Source organism: Eleutherodactylus coqui, chromosome 1, assembly GCF_035609145.1.
Source record: "Eleutherodactylus coqui strain aEleCoq1 chromosome 1, aEleCoq1.hap1, whole genome shotgun sequence".
Lineage (NCBI taxonomy): Eukaryota > Metazoa > Chordata > Amphibia > Anura > Eleutherodactylidae > Eleutherodactylus > Eleutherodactylus coqui.
This window is the reverse complement of record NC_089837.1, coordinates 314,288,670-314,311,293: the sequence shown is the minus strand read 5'-3', so window position 1 is coordinate 314,311,293 and position 22,624 is coordinate 314,288,670. Positions and strand designations below refer to the sequence as shown.

At 42.9% G+C, this 22,624-nt stretch overlaps 1 protein-coding gene across 2 annotated transcripts in view; it reads right to left on the bottom strand.

Moving 5' to 3' along the window:
• The window catches only part of ZMYM4 (zinc finger MYM-type containing 4), a 59,067-nt gene that overhangs the window by 31,492 nt on the left and 4,951 nt on the right, over positions 1–22,624 (bottom strand). Inside the window, exons 1-3 of one of the 2 annotated variants that reach the window (XM_066575004.1) lie at positions 14,711–14,800; positions 14,372–14,543; positions 12,587–12,648 (exon numbers count right to left, since the gene is read on the bottom strand). In XM_066575004.1, the coding sequence (XP_066431101.1) occupies positions 12,587–12,648; positions 14,372–14,528 (219 nt within the window). In that variant the 5' untranslated portion in view covers positions 14,529–14,543; positions 14,711–14,800. Of the gene's footprint in view, positions 1–12,586; positions 12,649–14,371; positions 14,858–22,624 lie in introns of those variants that run through there. The other variant, XM_066575003.1, reaches the window with a different exon arrangement.

Below are 22,624 nucleotides of genomic sequence, written 5' to 3'. Positions count from 1 at the left end.
CAGCCAAACTCTGCTAAAAGGTGAGGTTGTGGAAGACAGTTTCCTGTTATAGGTCATACACCATGGCAAGACTGAGCATAGCCATGAGCTAGTTATCATGCATCAGCAAGGTCTCTCCTAGGCAAAAATTTCAAAGCAGACTGAGGTTCCAGGATGCGCTGTTCAAGCTCTTTTGTAGAAGCAAATAAAGGGGGCAACATTGAGGGCCAGAGACGTAGTGGTCGGAAACAGTGCAGCAGACAAAAGGCACATCATTCTTACTTTCTTCCGAAATCAGAAAATGTCCAGCAGTGTCATACACTCAGAATTGGCAGTAACCAGTTGGACCCAAGTACACCCATCTACTGTTCATAGAAGTCTGGCCAGAAGTGGTCTACATGGAAGAATTGTGGACAAAAAGCAATATCCTCAATTTGAAACAAGGCCAGGTGACTCAGCTATGCAGAAGAACATAGGAACTGGGGTGCAGAAAAATGGCAGCAGATTCTGGCAAAAATAGCAGCAAATTTGAAATATTTGGCTATAATACCGGTAGAAGGCAGTTTGTTCACCAAAGGGCCTGAGAGCGGTACAATAATGAGTGTCTACAGGCAATACGTAGAGGGTCCTTGCAAGTTTGGGGCTGTATTTAAGCAACTGGAGTTGAGAATTTGGTCAGGATCAATGTTGCAAAATGCAGGCAGATACTTAACCATCATGCAACACCATCAGTGAGGCATCTGATTGGCTCCAAATTTATTCTGCAGCAAGATACTAACCCCAAACATACAGTCAGTGTCATTAAAGGGGTTCTGTCATTAGGAAAAAAAAAAAAAACTCAATCCACTCACCTATTCCTCCCCAGGCAGCCATCTTACCGATCTTCTCCTGCCTCCTTCAGTCCCCCGAGTCAAGTCACCTCTAGCTGGCTGGATCCTCTTCTTCCTGTTATGCAATATCCATTCCCGGCAGTCTCCTTCCTGCAGGGCAATGTACGTTACGTCACTAGTAATGTAGCATTCACTGCCTAGGAAGGAATGCCAAGCTACTGCCAAGACTGCGCACGCATCCTGTCTCGCCACCATTGTTCATATACTGTTGAAGCAAGACAGCACGCATGCGCAGTCTCAGCGATAGCTCGGCATTCCCTGCTAGGCATTGAACACTATGCCACTAGTGACGTAGCGTACATTGCTCTGCAGGATGATGACTGCCAATAATGGATGCTCCATAACGGGAAGAAGAGGATCCGTCCGACTGGAGGCGAGGTGACCCGGAGGACTGCAGGAGCCAGGAAAAGATTGGCGAACAGAAGAAGCGGTAAGAAGGCTACCTGGGTAGGAATAGGTAAGCACTGAATTTTTTTTCTAATTACAGAGCCGCTTTAATAACTCTCTGAAGCATAAGGGCTCCCACACACTTGCGTTTTTTTAACACTGCGATATCGCTGCATTTTTTTAATGCGATTGTGAATGGGACTTTCTAATGTTAAAAACGACTTGCACAAAAATCGCAAAGCACAAACCTGCGATGTGTTTTAATCACTAGAAAGTCCCATTGACAAGATGCAGCGATATCACAGCGTTAAAAAAAAACGCAAATGGGTAAGAGCCCTAAAGAAGAACAAGAAGTCCTGGAAGTGATGATATGGCCCCCATAGAGCCCTGATCTCAACATCATCGAGTCTGTCTGGATTACAATCCCAGATCCACAGATTATCTGTGGTTAGTTCTCCAAGAGGTTTGGAAAAATCTCCCTGTCGAGTTTCTTCAAAAGCTCTGTGCGAGTGTACCTTGAAGATCTGATGCTGTTTTGAATGCAAAAGGGTGGTCACACCAAATACTGATTGTATTTAGATTTCAGTTTTGTTCATTCACTTATCATTTGCTAATTGACAAATATAAATTATTAACTCTTCTATTTTTGAAAACATTCTTACTTTGCAGCATTTTTTTAACACAGCACAGTACTGTATATATATATATATATATATAAAAACTAGTTATTAGTATTATTTATAGTACCAGTGTTGCTGGTGGCCACTTCTAATATAATATAGTGAATGACATCCATCACATGTAACTCACAGAAGGACCTGTGATGACGATTGGAGTTGCTCAAAATATTGAAGGACTTGTGATGACGTCACCGTCATGTGATCAGGGGCGGAGTTCAGAGCTCCACTTATTCAGCTACTCGCTGAGGTGAAATCGTGGCTGAGATGTAGGACCTATGATGATGTCACCGTCATGTGACCAGGGGTAAAGCATGTAACTCATTCACTCAGTCACTCACAGACAAGTGGTCGTTAGTACTTTGATAACAAGAATACTACTATGCACAAATACCCGTTTTCTAGAAAAACCTGAAGAACATGAAAATGTAATTTTGATTTTGGCAGAATCACAAAATCAAATTTATCCCTGCCCCCACAGCAGTAGCTTCTCATCAAGCGTGGGAGAGGGTGCTGTAAGTAGAGGCAGCAAGCTGCAAAACTACTTGAGGTGGCAGAACTTCATGTTGTTGAATTAGGAAAACAAGTGCATAAATAAAAGGTATGCTGCCTATAAAAGCTAGTTTGTAATTGTGTGGAATCCAAAGTGGTAGTGAAAGGGTTGGCTTGTCAGAGGTGCCATCTATAACCCTGTGCACACAGCAGTGCTGGGGCCATCTGTCTCTGGTAATGTGTTTATATGCATGAGCACTGGGAAATAGTGTATAAAGCAGTATGATCTATGCGGTGCAGGAGGTTGTATAGTGTGAGCTGTTCATTAGGTCTACAATATGATCACTGACTGCACATTGCTGTGCTGAGTACTATACCCATAATCTCTGCACACACTGCATAGGACAGGGAGTAGTCTGCACTATCATGTAGGCTACAGGGTTTCTTCTGAAGTGCTGGATGCCATCGGTGGTGTGTATGGGCACAGACTGCTTGCTTGATGACATAGAAGGGGTAGCAGATTCTTACTTGATACTCAAGGCCCAATGGGCATAGCAGCTTTCCCGCTCCCTAATGCCAGCTTACTCCTTGACACATATGATTCCACACCTGACCCTTCCTAGTATGTCCCACTTTATATGAATTTGTGAAAAGGGTTGTCCAGTTGTAAACTATTGATGGCCTATGCACAAAATTGGCCATCAACAGTAAATCAGCAGAGGTCTGCCACCAGCTGCCGATCAGCTGCTAACCAGCCCAATGCACTTGTGCGCTGAGCTGATTTTTTACAGGAAGCAAACATCTCCGTTCTCACGGCAATGGTCAGGCTGGTTATTGCAGGCAAAGTTCCCATTGAAGTGAATGGGAACTTTGTGTGTAATACCAAGTCTAACCACTTAACTTGGAATACTGCTGTATGCTTCCCACAGAAATCATCTCTGTGCAAAAAGCACCACAGCCTGGCGAACAGCTGATCAGTAAGGGTGCTGGAAGGCAGACCTCCATCGATCTACTATCGATGGCCTAAACTTATGATAGGCAATCAACAGTCTACAACTGGACAATCCCTTTTAGAGTGTTACCCTCAGCAACTGGTTCGTAAGAATGAAAAGGCCTGTGCGGCAGCTTCAACACTATTAAAAGAACCAAGCGTCAAAAATTACTTAAGACTCAGCACTGTGTGGGCAGGTGCGTTGTCATGATGGAAGAACCAGACACGTACGTGTCCACATATTAGAGTGTTAAGTAGTTTTTGATGAAAAACGGCATGACACCCTTGCCCTCACCCTCTATATTCACCTGATCTCGCTCAGTGCAACCGCTTCTATTTTCCCTTTTTTAAGCAGTATAATTTAAAAGCCCACAGCTACACGTTGTTTGTATGAATCAGCACATCACAAAAAAAGCCAAAAAAACTTAAATTGTTGGAAAAACAAAAACATCACTGGAGCCAAAAGCAACCTTACCCAACAACATTGCTGGCACACCTCCTTAGAAGGGTTCCGCAGACATTTACCTAGCACCACAAGCCTGTACTAGTAATGCCTCTCCCACCAAAAACGGTTAAACATTTAAGGTGCGGTGGTGATCAGAGACGTAAATTAAATATATAGAGGCTTTTTGGATATTACACCTTTAGGTCTTTATATGATAATGATATTGTTTCACTAATAATGTCTGTACAGTTCATGTTTTGATATGTTTTTAATGTTTAATACTGATTGGTTTTTTTAAATGGGTTGTAAGTGGTCAATTTATGGGCACATGATTCAAATCTTATTGGGCTGGAGATCTTTAACCCCTTGCAATCCAATTTTGGATTCAGGGTTTCCTAGGGGTTTTTCTCTTTCTGCCATTATACAATGGCGCCATCTGCTGGCTAGAGCCAGTACTGCAGTATGCTGGAGAGGCCCCCTGACAACAGAGCGGCCAATAATATATGGTAAGAATACACTGCTGGATGTCTTTTGACATCAGAGCCTTCAATCAGAATGTCTTTAGATGTCAGAGAATGGATTGGAAATTGATAGCAGTCCTTTGTGCCATTATGCTAGGAGTAAGCACACTTTCATTGTCCGAAACTAGTAAGATTTTTCAATGACGCTCAAATTTTCTATGTCCTGATTTTATTGGAAGCCAATAAACATATGCTTTTAGTATGTAAGACTTGTGAGTGCTGCATTGTATCCTGTAACATAATATTTACATTGCAGAGTAAATGCCATAACAATAAATCCCACTAAAATAACGGTTATTAGTTTAATACATTACATGTAACGGTAATTGGTACCTATAAAAACCAGACCGTGCCCTGCAAATACAAAGTGTCATACGGCTACATGATCACTCAAGCTAATTCTCTTTCTCCGCACTTTGATCATTTTATATAAGACAGGGCGGCGATGTGTTGTAGTGTTGGCGTGGGTCTTAGATAATTACCTATGCTCAACAGTATGGGGCAGAACGTTTCTGTGGTGCTTAAACTGGACCAACAGTTTTCAATTTTAAAATAATATTTCTTAATACTATGTTATTTGTCTTTTTCCTTTGAGATATACTCATGCATGGTGATTTCTCATCGATTTGATGCCCACAATTTGCATGAACTAACCATTATAGCTAGCCTACAATTGGTACACATATACAGTTAGGGCCAGAAATATTTGGACAGTGACACAAGTTTTGTTATTTTAGCTGTTTACAAAAACATGTTCAGAAATACAATTATATATATAATATGGGCTGAAAGTGCACACTCCCAGCTGCAATATGAGAGTTTCCACATCCAAATCGGAGAAAGGGTTTAGGAATCATAGCTCTGTAATGCATAGCCTCCTCTTTTTCAAGGGACCAAAAGTAATTGGACAATGGACTCTAAGGGCTGCAATTAACTCAGAAGGCGTCTTCCTCGTTAACCTGTAATCAATTAAGTAGTTAAAAGGTCTGGGGTTGATTCCAGGTGTGTGGTTTTGGATTTGGAAGCTGTTGCTGTGACCAGACAACATGCGGTCAAAGGAACTCTCAATTGAGGTGAAGCAGAACATCCTGAGGCTGAAAAAAAAGAAAAAATCCATCAGAGAGATAGCAGACATGCTTGGAGTAGCAAAATCAACAGTCGGGTACATTCTGAGAAAAAAGGAATTCACTGGTGAGCTTGGGAACTCAAAAAGGCCTGGGCGTCCACGGAAGACAACGGTGGTGGATGATCGCCGCATACTTTCTTTGGTGAAGAAGAACCCGTTCACAACATCAACTGAAATCCAGAACACTCTCAGGGAAGTAGGTGTATCTGTCTCTAAGTCAACAGTAAAGAGAAGACTCCATGAAAGTAAATACAAAGGGTTCACATCTAGATGCAAACCATTCATCAATTCCAAAAATAGACAGGCCAGAGTTAAATTTGCCGAAAAACACCTCAAGAAGCCAGTCCAGTTCTGGAAAAGTATTCTATGGACAGATGAGACAAAGATCAACCTGTACCAGAATGATGGGAAGAAAAAAGTTTGGAGAAGAAAGGGAACGGCACATGATCCAAGGCACACCACATCCTCTGTAAAACATGGTGGAGGCAACGTGATGGCATGGGCATGCATGGCTTTCAATGGCACTGGGTCACTTGTGTTTATTGATGACATAACAGCAGACAAGAGTAGCCGGATGAATTCTGAAGTGTATCGGGATATACTTTCAGCTTAGATTCAGCCAAATGCTGCAAAGTTGATCGGACGGCGCTTCACAGTACAGATGGACAATGACCCCAAGCATACAGCCAAAGCTACCCAGGAGTTCATGAGTGCAAAAAAGTGGAACATTCTGCAATGGCCAAGTCAATCACCAGATCTTAACCCAATTGAGCATGCATTTCACTTGCTCAAATCCAGACTTCAGACGGAAAGACCCACAAACAAGCAAGACCTGAAGGCTGCGGCTGTAAAGGCCTGGCAAAGCATTAAGAAGGAGGAAACCCAGCGTTTGGTGATGTCCATGGGTTCCAGACTTAAGGCAGTGATTGCCTCCAAAGGATTCGCAACAAAATATTGAAAAAAAAATATTTTGTTTGGGTTATGTTTATTTGTCCAATTACTTTTGAGCTCCTAAAATGTGGAGTGTTTGTAAAGAAATGTGTACAATTCCTACATTTTCTATCAGATATTTTTGTTCAACCCTTTAAATTAAACGCTACAATCTGCACTTGAATTCTGTTGTAGAGGCTTCATTTCAAATCCAATGCGGTGGCATGCAGAGCCCAACTCGCGAAAATTGTGTTACTGTCCAAATATTTCTGGCCCTAACTGTATAAGAGATCTAAGTATGTAGGAAAACCCTAACAAAGCATCTTCCATGTCTCGTCACATCTGGGTACATAATAGAACTACCCTTAAGCGTATAGTTATAGTGGGAAAGGTTTATTCAACACCTAGTACTATTACGGACAGATACACAAATTGTAGGTTTCAGAACCTCTATGTTTGTTTATAATCTTCTCTAATTTTACTGTGAAAATCAATAAAATATTTGTAATTAAAAAAAAGTTATTATCTCTGGAACACAAAAGGAGAAACAATTTACTGGTTCTTAAAGCTAATATTATTTATGTCACTAAGGTGTTAAAATTTGTATTAAGGCAACCAAGTTATGCGACAAATATATTTACATGAGACAAGCAGTCTTAAATTCCTAGCATTCATGGTAGCTTTATTAGCTTTTTCCCCTAATAACAAAAAGAGATTATCATTTTTCCTCCAATCCTTCGAAATCAGACGATACTGAAGAACAAACCTCCTAACTTCCAAACTATCAAACTCCAGCTCTTTAGAAGTTTTAGCATTTTCACAAAAGAATGGGAGTACCACCTCCTAGGACTAATGAAAGGTGCTCGTTGTGCTGGGCAAGAAGGCCGGATCATGCTTAAATGGGTTGTCCAGTTATGGGACAACATTCATTTAATAGGGTTGCATGTAGTAAAATGATAAACTGAGCAGTACTTTAATTTCTGCTGCTGGAATTCAGCGCTGCAGCCCCGCTGTGGTCCCGCTGCTCAGAATGTGAGCGCCAATGCCAAGAGAGAGATCGATGACGCTGCAGCTTCTGATTTGCTGCAGTGGTCACCTGACCTCCGGTGATGTTGGCTGTCACAACAGCACAGCTGCAGCGCTGGATCTCAGTGGCAAGAGAGGAAAGTACTGTTCAGTTTATTATTTTGCTACAGGAAACTCTATTAAAGGGATGTTGTCCGAAAACCAAGCAACCCATTTAAGTATGATCCTATCATCTAGAACAGGGGTCCCCAACTACAGTCCTCAGGGACCACCAACAGGTCATGTTTTCAGGATATCCTATGGTAAGAACCCCTGTGGCAATGTCTGAGGCACTGACAATAATTACATCACCTGTGCAACACTGAGGAAATCCTGAAAACATGACCTGTTGGCGGTCCCTGAGGACTGGAGTTGGGGAACACTGATCTAGAATATGCATGTTTAGATGCTTAATAGATAAGGTATGAGGTTTCCCCACTCTCTGACCCGACGTGATGACCACTAGGAAGGCCATTTTTTGAGGCATATGATGGAGGTTTTTAATAGAAGTTGTTCATAGGAAGGTTTTATAAGACCATTGAGAACTAGATTTAAATCTTGTGATGGAATTAATGCTCTGGATAAAGCAAAATTCTAGCTGTAGCTTTAAGATGGAATAGAGCTCCTAAAGCTGCTACCTGGACCTTAAGAGTGGCAGGTGGAATGCCCTTTTACACGTGTGAACGAGCAGAATGTTTAGGCAGATTATCACTGAGAAATGTTCACTGCTCGTTCAAAGATTCATATTCAACGTGGAGCACTGAGCAGGGAGTGTAAAAACCTAACGAGAAGCGAGCGCGCCGGCCATGACGTTTATGCAGGCTGAAACGTAACGACAAACGATAAAAGTGCATGATGAGTGGGGTTTAAATGTAGCGATTATCGTGCACTTTTATTCGTTTCAGCGAATTTTAAGCGATAGCCCATGTAAATGGGCCTTAAGGGTACACACAGCAATAATCGTTCACCCAAGTGAACATGCAAACAATGTCACATTTCGTTCATTCACTCAAGCAGTCAGTTTAAACGCAAATAAAAAATAGGAAAAATCAAAATGATTTAACAGGATGGTTCAGTTCTCTGTACCTGTGAATGAGAACGACTGAACGATCAGTGTTTAAACCGAACGATTAGCAAACGAGCCAACGATAATTTTCATGTTGGCGTGAAATGAACAATTAGCGAATTAATTATCGTGCATCATTGGCCATGTATATATGATAAATGATTATCATTCAAATTCGAATGATCCAGCCATTTTTTTGAATGACAATCATTCAGTGTAAAAAGTACCTTAAGGCGATGCAACATATAGGAAGGCTCTATAGGAAAACATGGGCTACAAAACCCTGCAAATCGCGGCTGTATAGAGCATGACGTTATTTTGCATTCTCGCAATGTAGCAGGCTCCAAAAGATCGCTAATGTGAAAGAACTCATAGAAAAGCATGGGCTCCACATATATGCGATTTGTAGCAAGGTCACATCGTGTGAAACCGGCCTTAAGGTGTGATCGTTTGATTGCTTGGATAGTGCCCTACATTACTTACGCAGTGCACTCTTTTACACCTATGACAGCAGCCTATTAGACTGTGCCGAAGGCAGGGTCTAACTGGCTGAGTTACACAGCAGACATGGAGGCCTTTGTCAGGCGTCTGGCTGCAATTGCACAGTGGGGGGCAGATGGGTGACAGAAGGAACCCTCTTTCCCTGTCATCTGCTTACATGGTACAGTTGCCATTGATTGTGGCATGCAAGGGATTAATCTGCCAGAATCCAAAGTTTCTGCACTCCTTGGTGTTAGAGCATGAGCCTGGCTGTTAGTAGTTAGCCAAACCACCACTTTAAGAAGATGCGCAGGTTTAAAGTCCATTAGGGAGGTCAGTAAAAAGGAGTATTGGTCATTACTAAGGAATTAAGAACAGTGGAAATAGATCTTATTTAGTCAAAAGGGACTTCTCACAATGCATGCCATCAAATGAAGGTCTTTGGGTTGTGGGTGTTCTATTAATCCTTGAAGAGAGTAGAATTGGGATTTCTGGGAATACCCCTTGATCCGCTACTGACATCTAGGTTAGCCACGTCAACCAGGCTCTCCTGAGGCAGAACGGGACCACTTAAATCACAGTTTTGCTTTCCCAGAAGTCTAGAAATCAATGTTAATAGAAGGAATGCATATGCTACTTTGAAGTTCCAATTTTGGGAATTCGCATCCAATCCTGATAGGAAGTCCTTCTTGTGCAAAGAGAAGAATCTTTCCACATTCCTGTCCTTTCTTGTGGCACAGAGGTCCATTTCTGGATAGCCCCAGAGGTGAGTAATCATCTAAAAAACCTCTTGGTTTGGTTTTCTTCTTCCTCTAGATGTATCGCTATGAGGGAGGATACGTTTTGTTCCACCCAGGAAAATATGTTCAGCATTATGCTCATGAGGTCAGAGGTTCTTGTCTCCCTCGTTTGTTGGGATGTGTAAATGTTGTGGAGTTGTAGAACAACTTTTTCACCTCTTTGTTGAGGACCCATTGCCTGAATTTCTTTTAGAACTGCGAACAATTCCTTCTTCAGGATGTGGACTGAACAAAATATTGTTCTCTTGACTATGAGCTGCCATATCTGCAACTACTTTTGTCAAAGCCCTAGGTGCTATGGAAATTCCAAATGGGAAGGCACAGAACTGTAGATGGACCAGAAGAGCACCATCAATGAAGTTATGTTGCTGTTCCAGGAGAAGACGGGGAGCTGAGTGATGTAATTTCCCAGTTCCCGCTGGTGAAGATGCAACTTCTCCAAGTGACGTGCTCCCACATAAACTTGTATGGGAGAGCATGCGCACATCACTCATAGAAGAGTCATATCTTTGTGCCCAACGCAGTCCTCATTGCTGGACACTGCGGGAACCAGGCGAGTATAAAAATGACATCACTCAGCTCTCAGTCACCTCCCGGAACAGCACCATAACCTAGTTTATGGTGCGATTCCAAGATGGTAGGTTACCTACGAAGACAAATCTGGGTGAATGGATATATGGTAATAGGCATTGGTGAGATCTACAGAGACCACATAATTTAGGAATAGCAAGTTCACTGTTGACTTTATGGTCTCCATTTTGAATTTTTCGTATCTTAAAAATGTGGCCGAACAAAGGCTGCAACATTACCACCCATTCTCCTGGCATCAGCGCTTACATCCTGGGCCAATACCAGGAGTTCAGAATGGTGATGCTGTGGCCTCTTATTGGCTGCACCAGTCGTGTGATATCCAGTGACATCATCTTCAGCAAACAACACAGGGAGGACATCAGGGTTACAACTCTGAATTGTCGGCGTCAAAGGACAGGTAAATAGTTGATTTTGTTATTTTAGCACAATTGCTGGTAAAAGTTGGAATGATGCATCTGCCATAACTTTTGTGGTCCTCTTAAGGGTGGATACCAATTCCAATAACTGTTCACTTGGGGTTAAGTTATGCGTTTGTCCCTCAAATTGATATAACCATACTAATAACGATAAATGTAAGTGCAATATTTAATATGAATCCTGTTAGGTTCGCTTCCCAGGATTTTCTAAGAAAAGGATCTGTCTTTTATCCATGGGATCTTTTAGGACCCCCAGATCTTCGAACAGAAGAAAAAATCTAAAAGAAAATTTGGCAATAGCTACATCTATTTTGGGTGGCCTAGCCCAGGCCAATTGCCTCATCCTCATCAAAAGGATATTTATGTTTTACAGATCGTGGAATATATGCTTTTCTATCTTTTTTCCCATTGTTTTTGATGAAGAATCATACATTTTTATGGATGAGGAGCACGGGTGTTTCCACGGACCCCAATCCTGCAAATCTCCAATCCTTCCGAGAAAGAACCAAAATAATGACAAAAGTGTCATCCAACAAAAGAAAGACAAATATGCCCAGGGGAATCAGGAATATGCCCAGAAATCCCAGGAGGGGCATTCTTTGCTCCATCTCCTATATCCATAAGAGCTTGATAGCTGATGGTCTGAATAGGATCTACGCTGCTCTGTTTTCCATTAAAAAAGAGCAACTTCTTGCACTGACTGTGCTCCTTCCATGATCTGAATGGCTCCCTTATCTCTCAGGTGAGAGAGAATGCTGCTGTGGTGATTTCCTCACAGCCCAGGCCAAAAGTGCGTCAACTGCACAGTCACGCACAGCCTCCGGGCCGAGCCCAAATGCCTTAGCCCTTTAGCAGAAGTGTGCTCAGCCTACTCTCAACAGTGATCTGTCCCAACCAATACACGCACCATTTGCAACGCCTCCTCCTGGATCAACTCACAAGCCCACACTCCTTGCAGCCAATTCTATGGTAACTCACTCCAGAGAATTACACCAATGGAGCTCCTCTGGGTAGCATCCCTGGTTCCGAGATCCCATGTAGTGAGGAACTCTGTGACCCAAAGGTAATATTCAAACCCTCTCAGAACAGGTCTCTCTCCTAGCTCTAGGAAACCATTGGGAAAGAGAGAGAAGGAGTTTCTTTTTATACCGGTTTGTGAAATTCTGCATCAGAAAATGCATACACCAAACGCTTTCTTGTTTCTCAATATGTATCTCTCTCTATGTATAACATAACACCGCAAAACCCCATACGTTCACCGCTAAAGTGTTGATGAATTGTCCAACTTAAAAAGTCTATATGGAGGAGAGCATGGATATATGCCGGTGTAACCCTCTATCTGAAAGCGCAGCTTTAGAATACTTTATGGTTTCCCCCACTGCTGCTGCTTTGGTTCCTCACCACATCGCTGGTTACTCTTCTATAGGCACAACACATCAAGCGAACGGGCCAGACAGTTAGGCCTGCTGTAATAACACAACTAATGACAGTCTGATTAGCTGGCTAATTTTGAGTGCAAACATCCACATTTTGTCACAGAGTGCATGGTTCAGAATTGTAATATTAAAATAAAACCCAATATACTTACCATCTGTTATTTTTTATCCTCAGAAACACATTTAAGTGGGTTTATTTTTTATACTCTATACAAACAAAACATGACAAAATGGAAATACTGATTACAAGACCAAGAAGAAGAGTTCCAAAAGACTAGGATACAAATCCCTTACCCTAAAATTGCTATCTGGGGCCTGTGCCGCCAACTGTCCTCGAGAGGATTCCTCCATTTGACCTGAAAGGGAATAAATTAGATCTTTATGGTTTGCAATTGTATATCTGAAATAATTAAATTACCAGCTACGGGTGCATTCACGCGTCCGTTAGGGATGTCTCTTATAATTCCATCTCTCTGTTCCGTTTTTGGGGCAAAAGGGAGAAACATTTCCTGTTTTTTTGTTTTTTTTTTTAAACTAATTATAACGGAATGCTTCTCATTTGTTTCCATTCTGCTACAATTCCGTTTTTCACCAAAACAAATAGCGCAGTCTACAGCTAATAACTGAAACCCGACATTCTGTTTTGCTTTGCTTTTAAAACCCATTAAAATCAATAGGGGGAAAAACCGTAAACGGTCGATTCTGCTTTTCTGCTCCAAAAACGTAACAAAGATGAAATTGTGACTAAAAGCTGTAACGCAGGTGCCAATAAGATTCCTATATCATAAAGACTCATCTTCCAGAGGAACAATCCAACATGTCTGATGGACAACCCCTTTAATTCTATACGGTATAGTGGCCCTTTTTTTTTAGATTAAGTTTTACCAATCCAATATTCTGAAATGTTTAGTCTGTGCAAGTACATAGGTTTTACGTTCAAGGCTCTGTTCACATATGTATGTGTTCCGAAGATTGGAAACAGTGCTTCTAGCAAGTTTTCTCCTCGAAAAGAGTAATTTTCTGTATCTGTATGATACTCAAGCTATTTAATGCCATCCCTCTCAGCAAGGAGAAAGAAGAGCTGCACTAATTCGTCTTCTTCCACACCATCATATAAAAATGAATGGATTGTGTCACTGGCAGTGAATAGAGCTAATAAACAACATATAGTACTACTTTACTAGATCAGAAATGTAAATTTACATACTGAGGTGCTTTTGCTAAAAGATTTCTAGGTGGTTCACTGGAGGTAAGGTAGAAAATGCGAAAACTCCAACTATCCAAAAAATGAACCCAGAAAAAGTAATTGTCGGTGGTACCGCTAGCCAACTAGACAAATCTGAATGCTCAGTTTTACAACGAGTACCCAAATCATTTTCTATAAAAGCACATTGATCAGTGTCTGAACATGAGGGTTCTATTGCTGGGACTCCCAGTGATGTCTAGGACCAAGAGTCATAGCTAATCAATATAATCACTGCCCATAGCGGAATTGTTGCAGAACTTCTGGTTCAGAATGCATGACAAAACTCTGCAAGGAAATACAGTACAATTTAACTGAAGGTACTTTTTAACAAATCCCATTCATTCACAACAGAAGAAATCTGGATGACATAGATTTTCAAATCTGCCGCATGCTCTGTAGCGGAAAAGTGACAGGTTTTCACCGTGAATTTCATTCATTGTGATGTAACTCTGCACCAAAATAAGCAATGATTTTCAGATTCTCTTCTATATGTTCCCTTAACCCTTTCCAATCCATTTTTCGATTCAGGGTTTCCTAAAAGGCTTTCTCTTTTTGCTGTTTACAATGGTGCCATCTGCTGGCTAAAGCCAGTGTGTGTGAGAGACTCCGACAGCAGAGTGGCTGGCAATAGACGGTAAGACTACCCTGCCGGATGTCTTCTGACATTGGAGCTGTACAAGCTTCAATCAGAATGTAGAATGACATCAGACAGTGGATTGGAAAGGGTTAAATCATCTTCTAACATGTCAAATCACATCAGAAGAGTCCCTGAACTATAACTTTCTTAAATATTTGCAGAATGGTAACGTCTTTAAGAACTTAATGCTATTTACCTTTGTTCTTGTCAGAACTTCCTTTTAACCTGCACTCTGATTCTCTAGAAAACGTGTCTTGGAATATCCCTGCCAGGCCCGACTCCTTGGATGTGTAGGACTCCTGCGCCGCTCGCTCTCTGGATAAATGTAAGTCTTTTTGGATTGTTTGTAGCATGGACTCTTTGCTTAGCTGAGGGAGGAAATCTGTTAGTCTCAAGTTACTGATGTGAATTTCCCTTTCACCTTCTATTTTGTGCTCTGTAGTAGTCCTCTCTTGTTCCATACTCTGTAGGGAGTGTAGTGTAGAGGAAGTGCTGCCCGTCAGCAAATACTCCTGCTCATCCTCACTAGTAATACCTGGAATTCCTGTTAGCACCTCCGAGTTCATGAAATAATTCTCATCCAGTAGAGACTCTTCAGGTACCTTCGTAGTCTGCTTTTTGTAAGAGCTTCCTACGACCACAGCCTTCTCGCTGTTATTAATGTTGGCATCCATACTTCAATCTGTAGGAGAGAAAAATGGCAGCCTTTAGCATATAGCAAACATTCACACACCATTGCAGAGAGTAGATTTATTTTATTTGTAATCTAATACCTTGCACACCAATGGTTACAAAGAGGCTGGTTCATCTGAAGACAGCAGATAAGCCTATTGTGCCATCTTCAGCTAGCCACAACTTTCCGATGAGAGTGTGGCGTTGGGTCTCAATACATACTCTGCCATTTTTCATCAGCTAGCATAATCTCCCCTAAAAGAACTCCTCCTCTATAAGACTCTCTCTAATAACTGACCAAAGGTCTTCTCAAACTTTTCTACAGGCGCCATGTGAAGAAGGTCTGACAGCTTTAATTTTGCTTTGTGGGAAATGGATTATTTAGTAAAGCTTGTTTTAGTGACACTGAACATGTCCATTGCTTGGAAGGGAAATCCACTCCTGACACCTACTGAAGCACTGGATGTACAATGGACAGATAGTACAGATATGTGTAACAATCAAGTGCTGCCCATGGGTGAGATAAAACCTGTCTCTAATCAGCACAGCTCTTCACTGAACCAATCTTCACCCCTGATCTACAACGAGAAGATACCGGGATGGGAAGCTAGGTGAGGCGAATAGGCCGCTTTCACATCTGCGTTGGAGTTTCTGTTAAAGATCCGGCTCAAAATACTGGAAGAAAAAGTGCTTTACGCAACGCTTTTTCTTCTGTCCAAAAGCCGGGTAGCTGAGCAGAAAGACCCTATTATATGGTCAATGGGGTCCGTCTGGGGGTGTTCAGTTCTGTCCATCAGAGTCGTTCGGCCGCGAAGATTCCCCTTTTCTGTTCCCCAAAGCAAGCAACCGGAGCAAGAGACCAGAATCCCCAATGTGAAACCAGCCTCAATGATTTATTGCCACTAGGAGGGAATATTGGCCAACTTGAATGTAAACTCTGCCAATAACCAGACAGTCTTCTTAATTGTACCCGTACGTCATGGTTAATTATTTAGATATACAAGCAAAAATTAATAAATAACCTCATACATTAATAAAATTAGTTAAATCCTTTAAACATGGCCATATAGTTGGGCAAGAACATTCTTTCCCCCAATCATCAGGCCACGCAAACGCTTGTTTATCAGCTGATGAGGTTTTTTACGTGAGCAGAAAAATGCTCCGTGGTCAGCTGCACATCTCCACGTGTAAACAAAGATGTTCAGCCCACCAGTAATGGCTGGATATGGACCAACGATTATATTAAACCCGCAACGACCGCCGATACACCATGTGACGGCCTGTATCAGCGGGCTATGTATGTAGAGAGATCGCGCGGTGATCCCTCTTCATACAACGCGGGCGCCGGCTGCTCCTTACACCAAACACCTGCTGGCAACAGCTCTAATGAGCCGCGCTGTTAACCCTTTGATGTCTGACAGCATTTTTTAAATCCCCTGAATGCTGTTCAGTGGCCCCCCGCGATGGGATTGCAAAGAGCTGTACAGGTGTCATGGCAGCCAGCGGCCTTCTGAAAGGCCCCAGGGCTGTCATGGCAGAATGCCTATCAAGCCATGCCCTTTGGGTGGCTTGATAGACTGCCTGCCTGATAGCAGTATGATGTAATGCTACGGCATTACATCACACTGCAGGAGCGATCAAAGCATCGCAAGTTGTTGTCCCCTCTGGGGACTGAAAAAAAGAGAGTAAAAATAAGAATAAAAAATTAAGAAAAGGTTTAAGGAAAAAAACCTTTTGCCATATTTGTAATAAAAAGAATCTAAATCATAAAACAAAAATACATATTTGGTATCGCTGCATCCATAAAAGTCAGATTCTTCAAAGTAACGCATTATTTACCCCACACGATGAACATAGTCAAAAAATAAATTAATTAAAAAATAAATAAATAAATAAATAAAGAACAGCAGAAATACGCTTTTCTGGTCACTCGGGCTACAAAAAAAATTGCAATAAAAAGCGATCAAAAAGTCATATGTATTCCAAAGTAAACTAAAGGACGTCCTGCCAAAAATGAGCCCTCGCACAACTATGTTGACAGAAAAATAAAAAAGTTATTATGCTCAGAAGATGGCGGGAGAAAATAATTCTTAAAAATTAAATGTTTGGAAAAAAAAAAAAAGGTAGTACAGAAAAAAAAGAAACTATACACATTTGGTATCATAGTAATCGTACTGACCCATAGAATTAAAGTTATCATGTCACTTTTGTTGCAGTTTGTGCACCGTAGAAGCAGGACGCACCGAAAGATGCTGGAATTTCGGGGATTTTTTAAAGTTTTTCAGTACATTATATGGTACATTAAATAGCACCATTGAAAAATACAACTCATCCCGCAAAAAACAAGCCCTCATGCAGCGACATCGATGGACAAATAAAGGACTTACAATTTTTTTGAACAGAGGGGGGAATGGAAAACGAAAAAAGCTTGGTGACTAAAGGCTTAACAATCATTCATGCCCATGAAGTTATCATCTGCCTCTCTGCACATCATTAACAATTAACATTATTACTTTTAGACGACAAACAGTTGCCCGAGTAATCACTTAAGGCTGCCTGCAGATGGCCGGGTCGGTGAGAAATCTCGCAGCGGGACCCAACTCGCACCCTTGCAGGAACCAGTGCAGCTCTCACCTGCTCCCGCTGCTTCGGCTCTCTGATGTGCCGGCTGCCGGCCAGCTGGCGCATGCACAGAGCGGAGCCGGCGGCCCGGGAGTGACATTTCTGTGTGGGGCTCTGCGAGACTCGCACAGAAAAACAACATGCCGCGATTTGTTTTCCGTGTGTGATTTCACACAGACAAATCGCGGCCGTCTGCCTAGGATTGCGTTTTCTAATGCAATCCTATGGCAGCGTCCACAGGCGGAAATTCTGTGGGAAATCCCACCGCGGAATGTCCGCCCGTGTGCAGGGGGCCTAAATAAGCAATTACGGGCGACTGTTGTCCTGTGTAAACACAGAACCTGACAGGGCTAAAATCACTCACTTGTTGGAGTCCCTCGGGTTTTACCCCACCTAAAAACCAAGCGACTGTAAACAACTGCCTGTTTGCCATGAATGGAAGCGGGAGGCAGAAGGAGATCTCTGGCTCACTTCACCCCATTCAATGAGCAATTATTGCTCCGGTATAAAAGCACAGGAGTGATAATCGTTGGGACGGCTGTCATGTGTGAAGTACCCCAAAAAGGGCCTTCTGGATCTGTTTATGCAGTATAGTCAATGGGGTCAACTGGGTGCCGTTACTGTCTGTCATGTGACAAATCCATCCCAGGCTGGCATCCCATTTTTCTATTCCTAGGCCTCTTGCAGATGGCCAGGTCAGATCCCGCTGTGAGAATTTTTGCAGCTGGATGCGAGCTGTGCCCCTGCAGTGACCACCACGGTTCACCTCCTCCCGGTGTCTTCTCCACTCTGCTATGTGCCGGCTGCTGCCCAGCCGGCACATGCGCGTGGCAGAGCCGGCGCGTCAGCCGTAACGTCTCTGTTCAGGCCTCTGCGAGACTCACACAGAAATAGGGCATTCCGCGATTTGTTTACTACGCGAGTTTTCACACTGTCAAATCACAGCTGTCTGCATAGGATTGCATTATCTAATGCAATCGCATGGCAGCGGGCATGGGCGAAATTCCGCAGGAAATCCCGTCGCGGAATTTCTGTCTGTGTGCAGGAGGCCTATGACAGAACAGGAAAACAAAATGTCCTGAAGCAGCTATGGGCAAAGCATAAATGGGGACTGTGTTACAAAGCCGCCATGGCTATACCCACTCACCGCTATCCCATAGAAGCCACAGCAGACAGCCTGTTAGGAAAGAGCGGCTGTGGCTCTGATGGACCAGAGCCGCCCATACGTTACATTCAATTGAATGGCTTTCATTTATTACAACACCCATTTCAGGGGGCAGTTATGGCTGGATGCAGAATTTCCTAGTTATGAGAGCTGATTGCGGAGTTTAGAGACGTCAGATCTGTGGTGATCACCAAGCCACCTTCCTACTACCTGTATAAAATATTTGTGGAATTATTAATTCATTATAAAGCCACATTCCAGGACCAGCAAACCCCTTCACACCATGGAAAGAAGGTGACTCCAGTGATTAAACACCAGCATCCCTTCTGCCCAAGCGAGTGACACTGATGGACTTCCACAGGTCAGACTATGTAGGCGCACACTATAGAGCAACGGTGGCACCCAGTTGTCAGTTCATTCATACATTTCCAGAAGGGTGCACAATGCAAAGTTCAAAGCAAAGATGCCCCAAACTTTTATGGAGAAAGCAAGTAATTACTAAAAACAGAAGTCTGGAGCATTCAGGTCATCTTTACAGTTATCTCATAAAAAATGCATAGACTTCAATCGACAAAGACTAAAACAGCACTGTGTGGTTTCACTTACCAAAACCCATCCCCGTGATCAAAGAGAGAAGCCATATTTACACGGAGAAGTAATTGACACACAGAGCTATTTTTCAACCCACCAAACGTTTGTTGGTGGTTTTAGAAATCTATTTTTTTAATAGTAACCATCAAGCATCTCTCATTATAAAACAAGGATAATTCAAAGGAACAATGTGTAGGAATGCTCAGTGTCTAAATAATTAGGCCTCGTGCACATGTAACATGGTGCCCATAGACCTCTTGGGACGCCCCGATATCATCCAGAAACCCTTTCTGTCGGTTTCGATAAGAATTCTACAAAAACAAGACATACTACGCTCCATCGGATGCCACTTTACACAACTATTCCCTCCCTGGATAACACTGTAGCGTACAGCACACCATATGGTTATACGGCTCTACTATCCACAGCTGGCTGATGAAAAAAGCAACACTAAGGGCTCCTACTCACTTGAGTTTTTTTGCGCTGCGTTTAACGCGAATGTCAATGGGACTTTCTAAGGGCATCGCACAAAAATCGCAAAGCACAAGCTTGCGATGCCTTTTCCACATTAGAAAGTCCCATTGACATTCACGTTAAAAAAAACCAAAGGGTAGGAGCCCTAAGGATTGTGTCCTATGAAAGAACCCGCACCACATGGGAAATCCACAGGTGCCACGCTTTACAGGTATTCTCCATATGGCAGTCTTGCCTGTGCTGAAGTATTTACAAACCACATTTAGAATTTTGCACCACTTTACCAGATGAGGAAAACTGTGCAACTGTTTTTTTGTTTTTTATACTATCCATACAGTATAAGGGCTCACGTCCATATAGGCGTATACATAAAACGCTGCGTTTCACCGATTTGTAAATTGGTAAAACATATGACACAGACATGCACAGTGTGATTTTTTTTTCTTTTAATCCCCCGTGGGGGATGCGTATGAAAACACCACCTATATGCAATGGAATGCATTTCATACGCAGCCTATGCAAATGTATAGGGCTCACGTTGTGTGGTATGCAGAGAAATAGAGCATGCTGCGATCTATCTCTCGTGCGTATCAATACGCAGTGTCTACACGCCGGTGTGCATAGATCAGTGAATGTCCATTGACTTTCATTAACTCCATCTGTAAATCATGTGTCTACGGAACGCACACGTAATGAACGGTGAATACCCGGTCGTGGACATGAGCCCTAAGCCACATACACGATTTAGGCCTCATGTCCACAGGCGTATGCATAAAACGCTGCATGTGATTAGCTATGTATTGAATTTTTTTTTTCCTGCTTATGATTGCATATGTGTTTTGGGTTTTTTTACCCGTGTACGGCTGCATACGTACGTGCGCAAAAAAAAAAAGCAACAACTTCTTCCTGCCTTTTTATCATTTCATTGCCTGTATCCTATTGACATGCGTTTCACACGCAGTGTTTATGCATTTGGTTGCTTCAGCACCGCATTTGCATTGCGTATTCACATGCACCCAGAGATCTACAGGGCTTTACACACATAATACGCGGTAACACAGAGTATGCTGTGATTTTATTCCGCATTGTCCATACACACATGTGCATGGATCAACAAAAATCCACTCACTTTCATCGATTCCATTCACCACATATTCTGTGGCTGTGCAAACGTAATACGTGGTGAGAAAACACACTGCACACTGGTGATGGCGATGTCGGGCCATGATCCACGGCCTGATATCACCCACACCATCCATGTGAAACCTGTGGATATGACGCGTTTTCACATAAAACCGGCTTCCCATCACTGTGGGCTGAAGGAACCCCCCGCAGTCGCTGTCACCGCTGCGGCAGAGGATCACAGAGTTCTCCTATTGCTTTCAATGGGGTTACCAACCCCTTGAAAACAATGGGCGATATCGCAGAAAGTTAGGATATGCTGCGATTGTTTTCCTGCATAAAATCACAACACGGTGCCGTGCAGGACAGCGCAAATGTGTATGACCCCATTCAAAAGAATGGGTTTCATATCTGCCTGAGATTAGTGCGCCTCGCAACACACAAATCTTGCATGATTTTCACACCAGTATGAAGGCCCTATTAGTGAGATAATACACTCATTGCCAAAAAAATCAAGTACCTAGAAGGAACGTAATAAAACTTTCTATGAGCAATTGTAACGTTGATTTAAGTCATTACAAGATCAGAGCAAAATGATCATTTATTGTGGCTTTAGTACCTGTTGTACCGCCTCTAGCTTAGATACAAGATGTGATATGGGTGGGCATGGAGGCTCTAGTACCCTGTTGTACCGCCTCTAGCTTGGATACAAGATGTGATACCGGTGGGCATGGAGGCTCTAGTACCCTGTTGTACCGCCTCTAGCTTGGCTACAAGATGTGATACCGGTGGGCATGGCGGCTCTACTACCCTGTTGTACCACCTCTAGTTTAGATACAAGATGTGATACAGGCGGACAATGAGGCTCTAGTACCCTGTTGTACCACCCCTAGCTTGGATAGAGGATGTGATATGGACGGGCATGGGGTTCTAGTACCCTGTTGTACAGCCTCTAGTTTGGATACAAGATGTGATACAGGCGGACATGGAAGCATACAAGTTCTGTATGGTATCCTGCATATCGGTCCACATTTGCTGTAACTGAGCCTCTAGGTCTTACAAACTTGTAGGCTGTAGAAATTGGAATCCAGACCCAGATGGTCCCGTACATGTTCAATTGGCGATAAATCTGGCGATCGTGCAGCCACACAAGTGTGACAATGTTGTGGGGACATTCCTGCGACCCCCTTGTGTGTACGGCCGAGCATTATCCTGCTGGAAGCCGCCATGAGAGGAACACATGTGGCTGCAGGAAGTCCTGAACATATCACTGAGCTGTCCCTCGTACAACCGTACCATTACTAGGGGGGACCAACTGTCATGTAAAATGGACTTCCAGACTATTACAGCAGTGGAGGGATCAGTGTGCCACTCCACAGCAAAGGCAGGATTGAAACACTCACCCCGAGGTCTCCAGACACGAACTCTGCTGTTGTCAGTGCTCAAAGTAAACCTTGATGCATCATTGAAAACAACCTGGTTCAACTCTGTGGCAGTCCAGTGTTGTCGTTTCTGACACCACTGCAAATGGAAGCGACTGAGGGTGGATGTCCAAGGCAGTACATATAATGGGCGCTGTGAGACCAAATGTCCTTCAGCCAAGCACCTGGGAATGGTTCCCACAGACACAGGGGTGTAACGATGGTGCCACCTGTCTCTGGATGGTGGCCAGCGAAACAGATGGAGCTACTTGTGCTTGTCAGACAATCCCCTCTACTGGTGTTCTGTTGAGGGTGTCCTAAGCCCGGTCATCTTGTGTGCCCTCATGCATCCACTGGTTGGAAACTTTGCTAACAGTCCGGA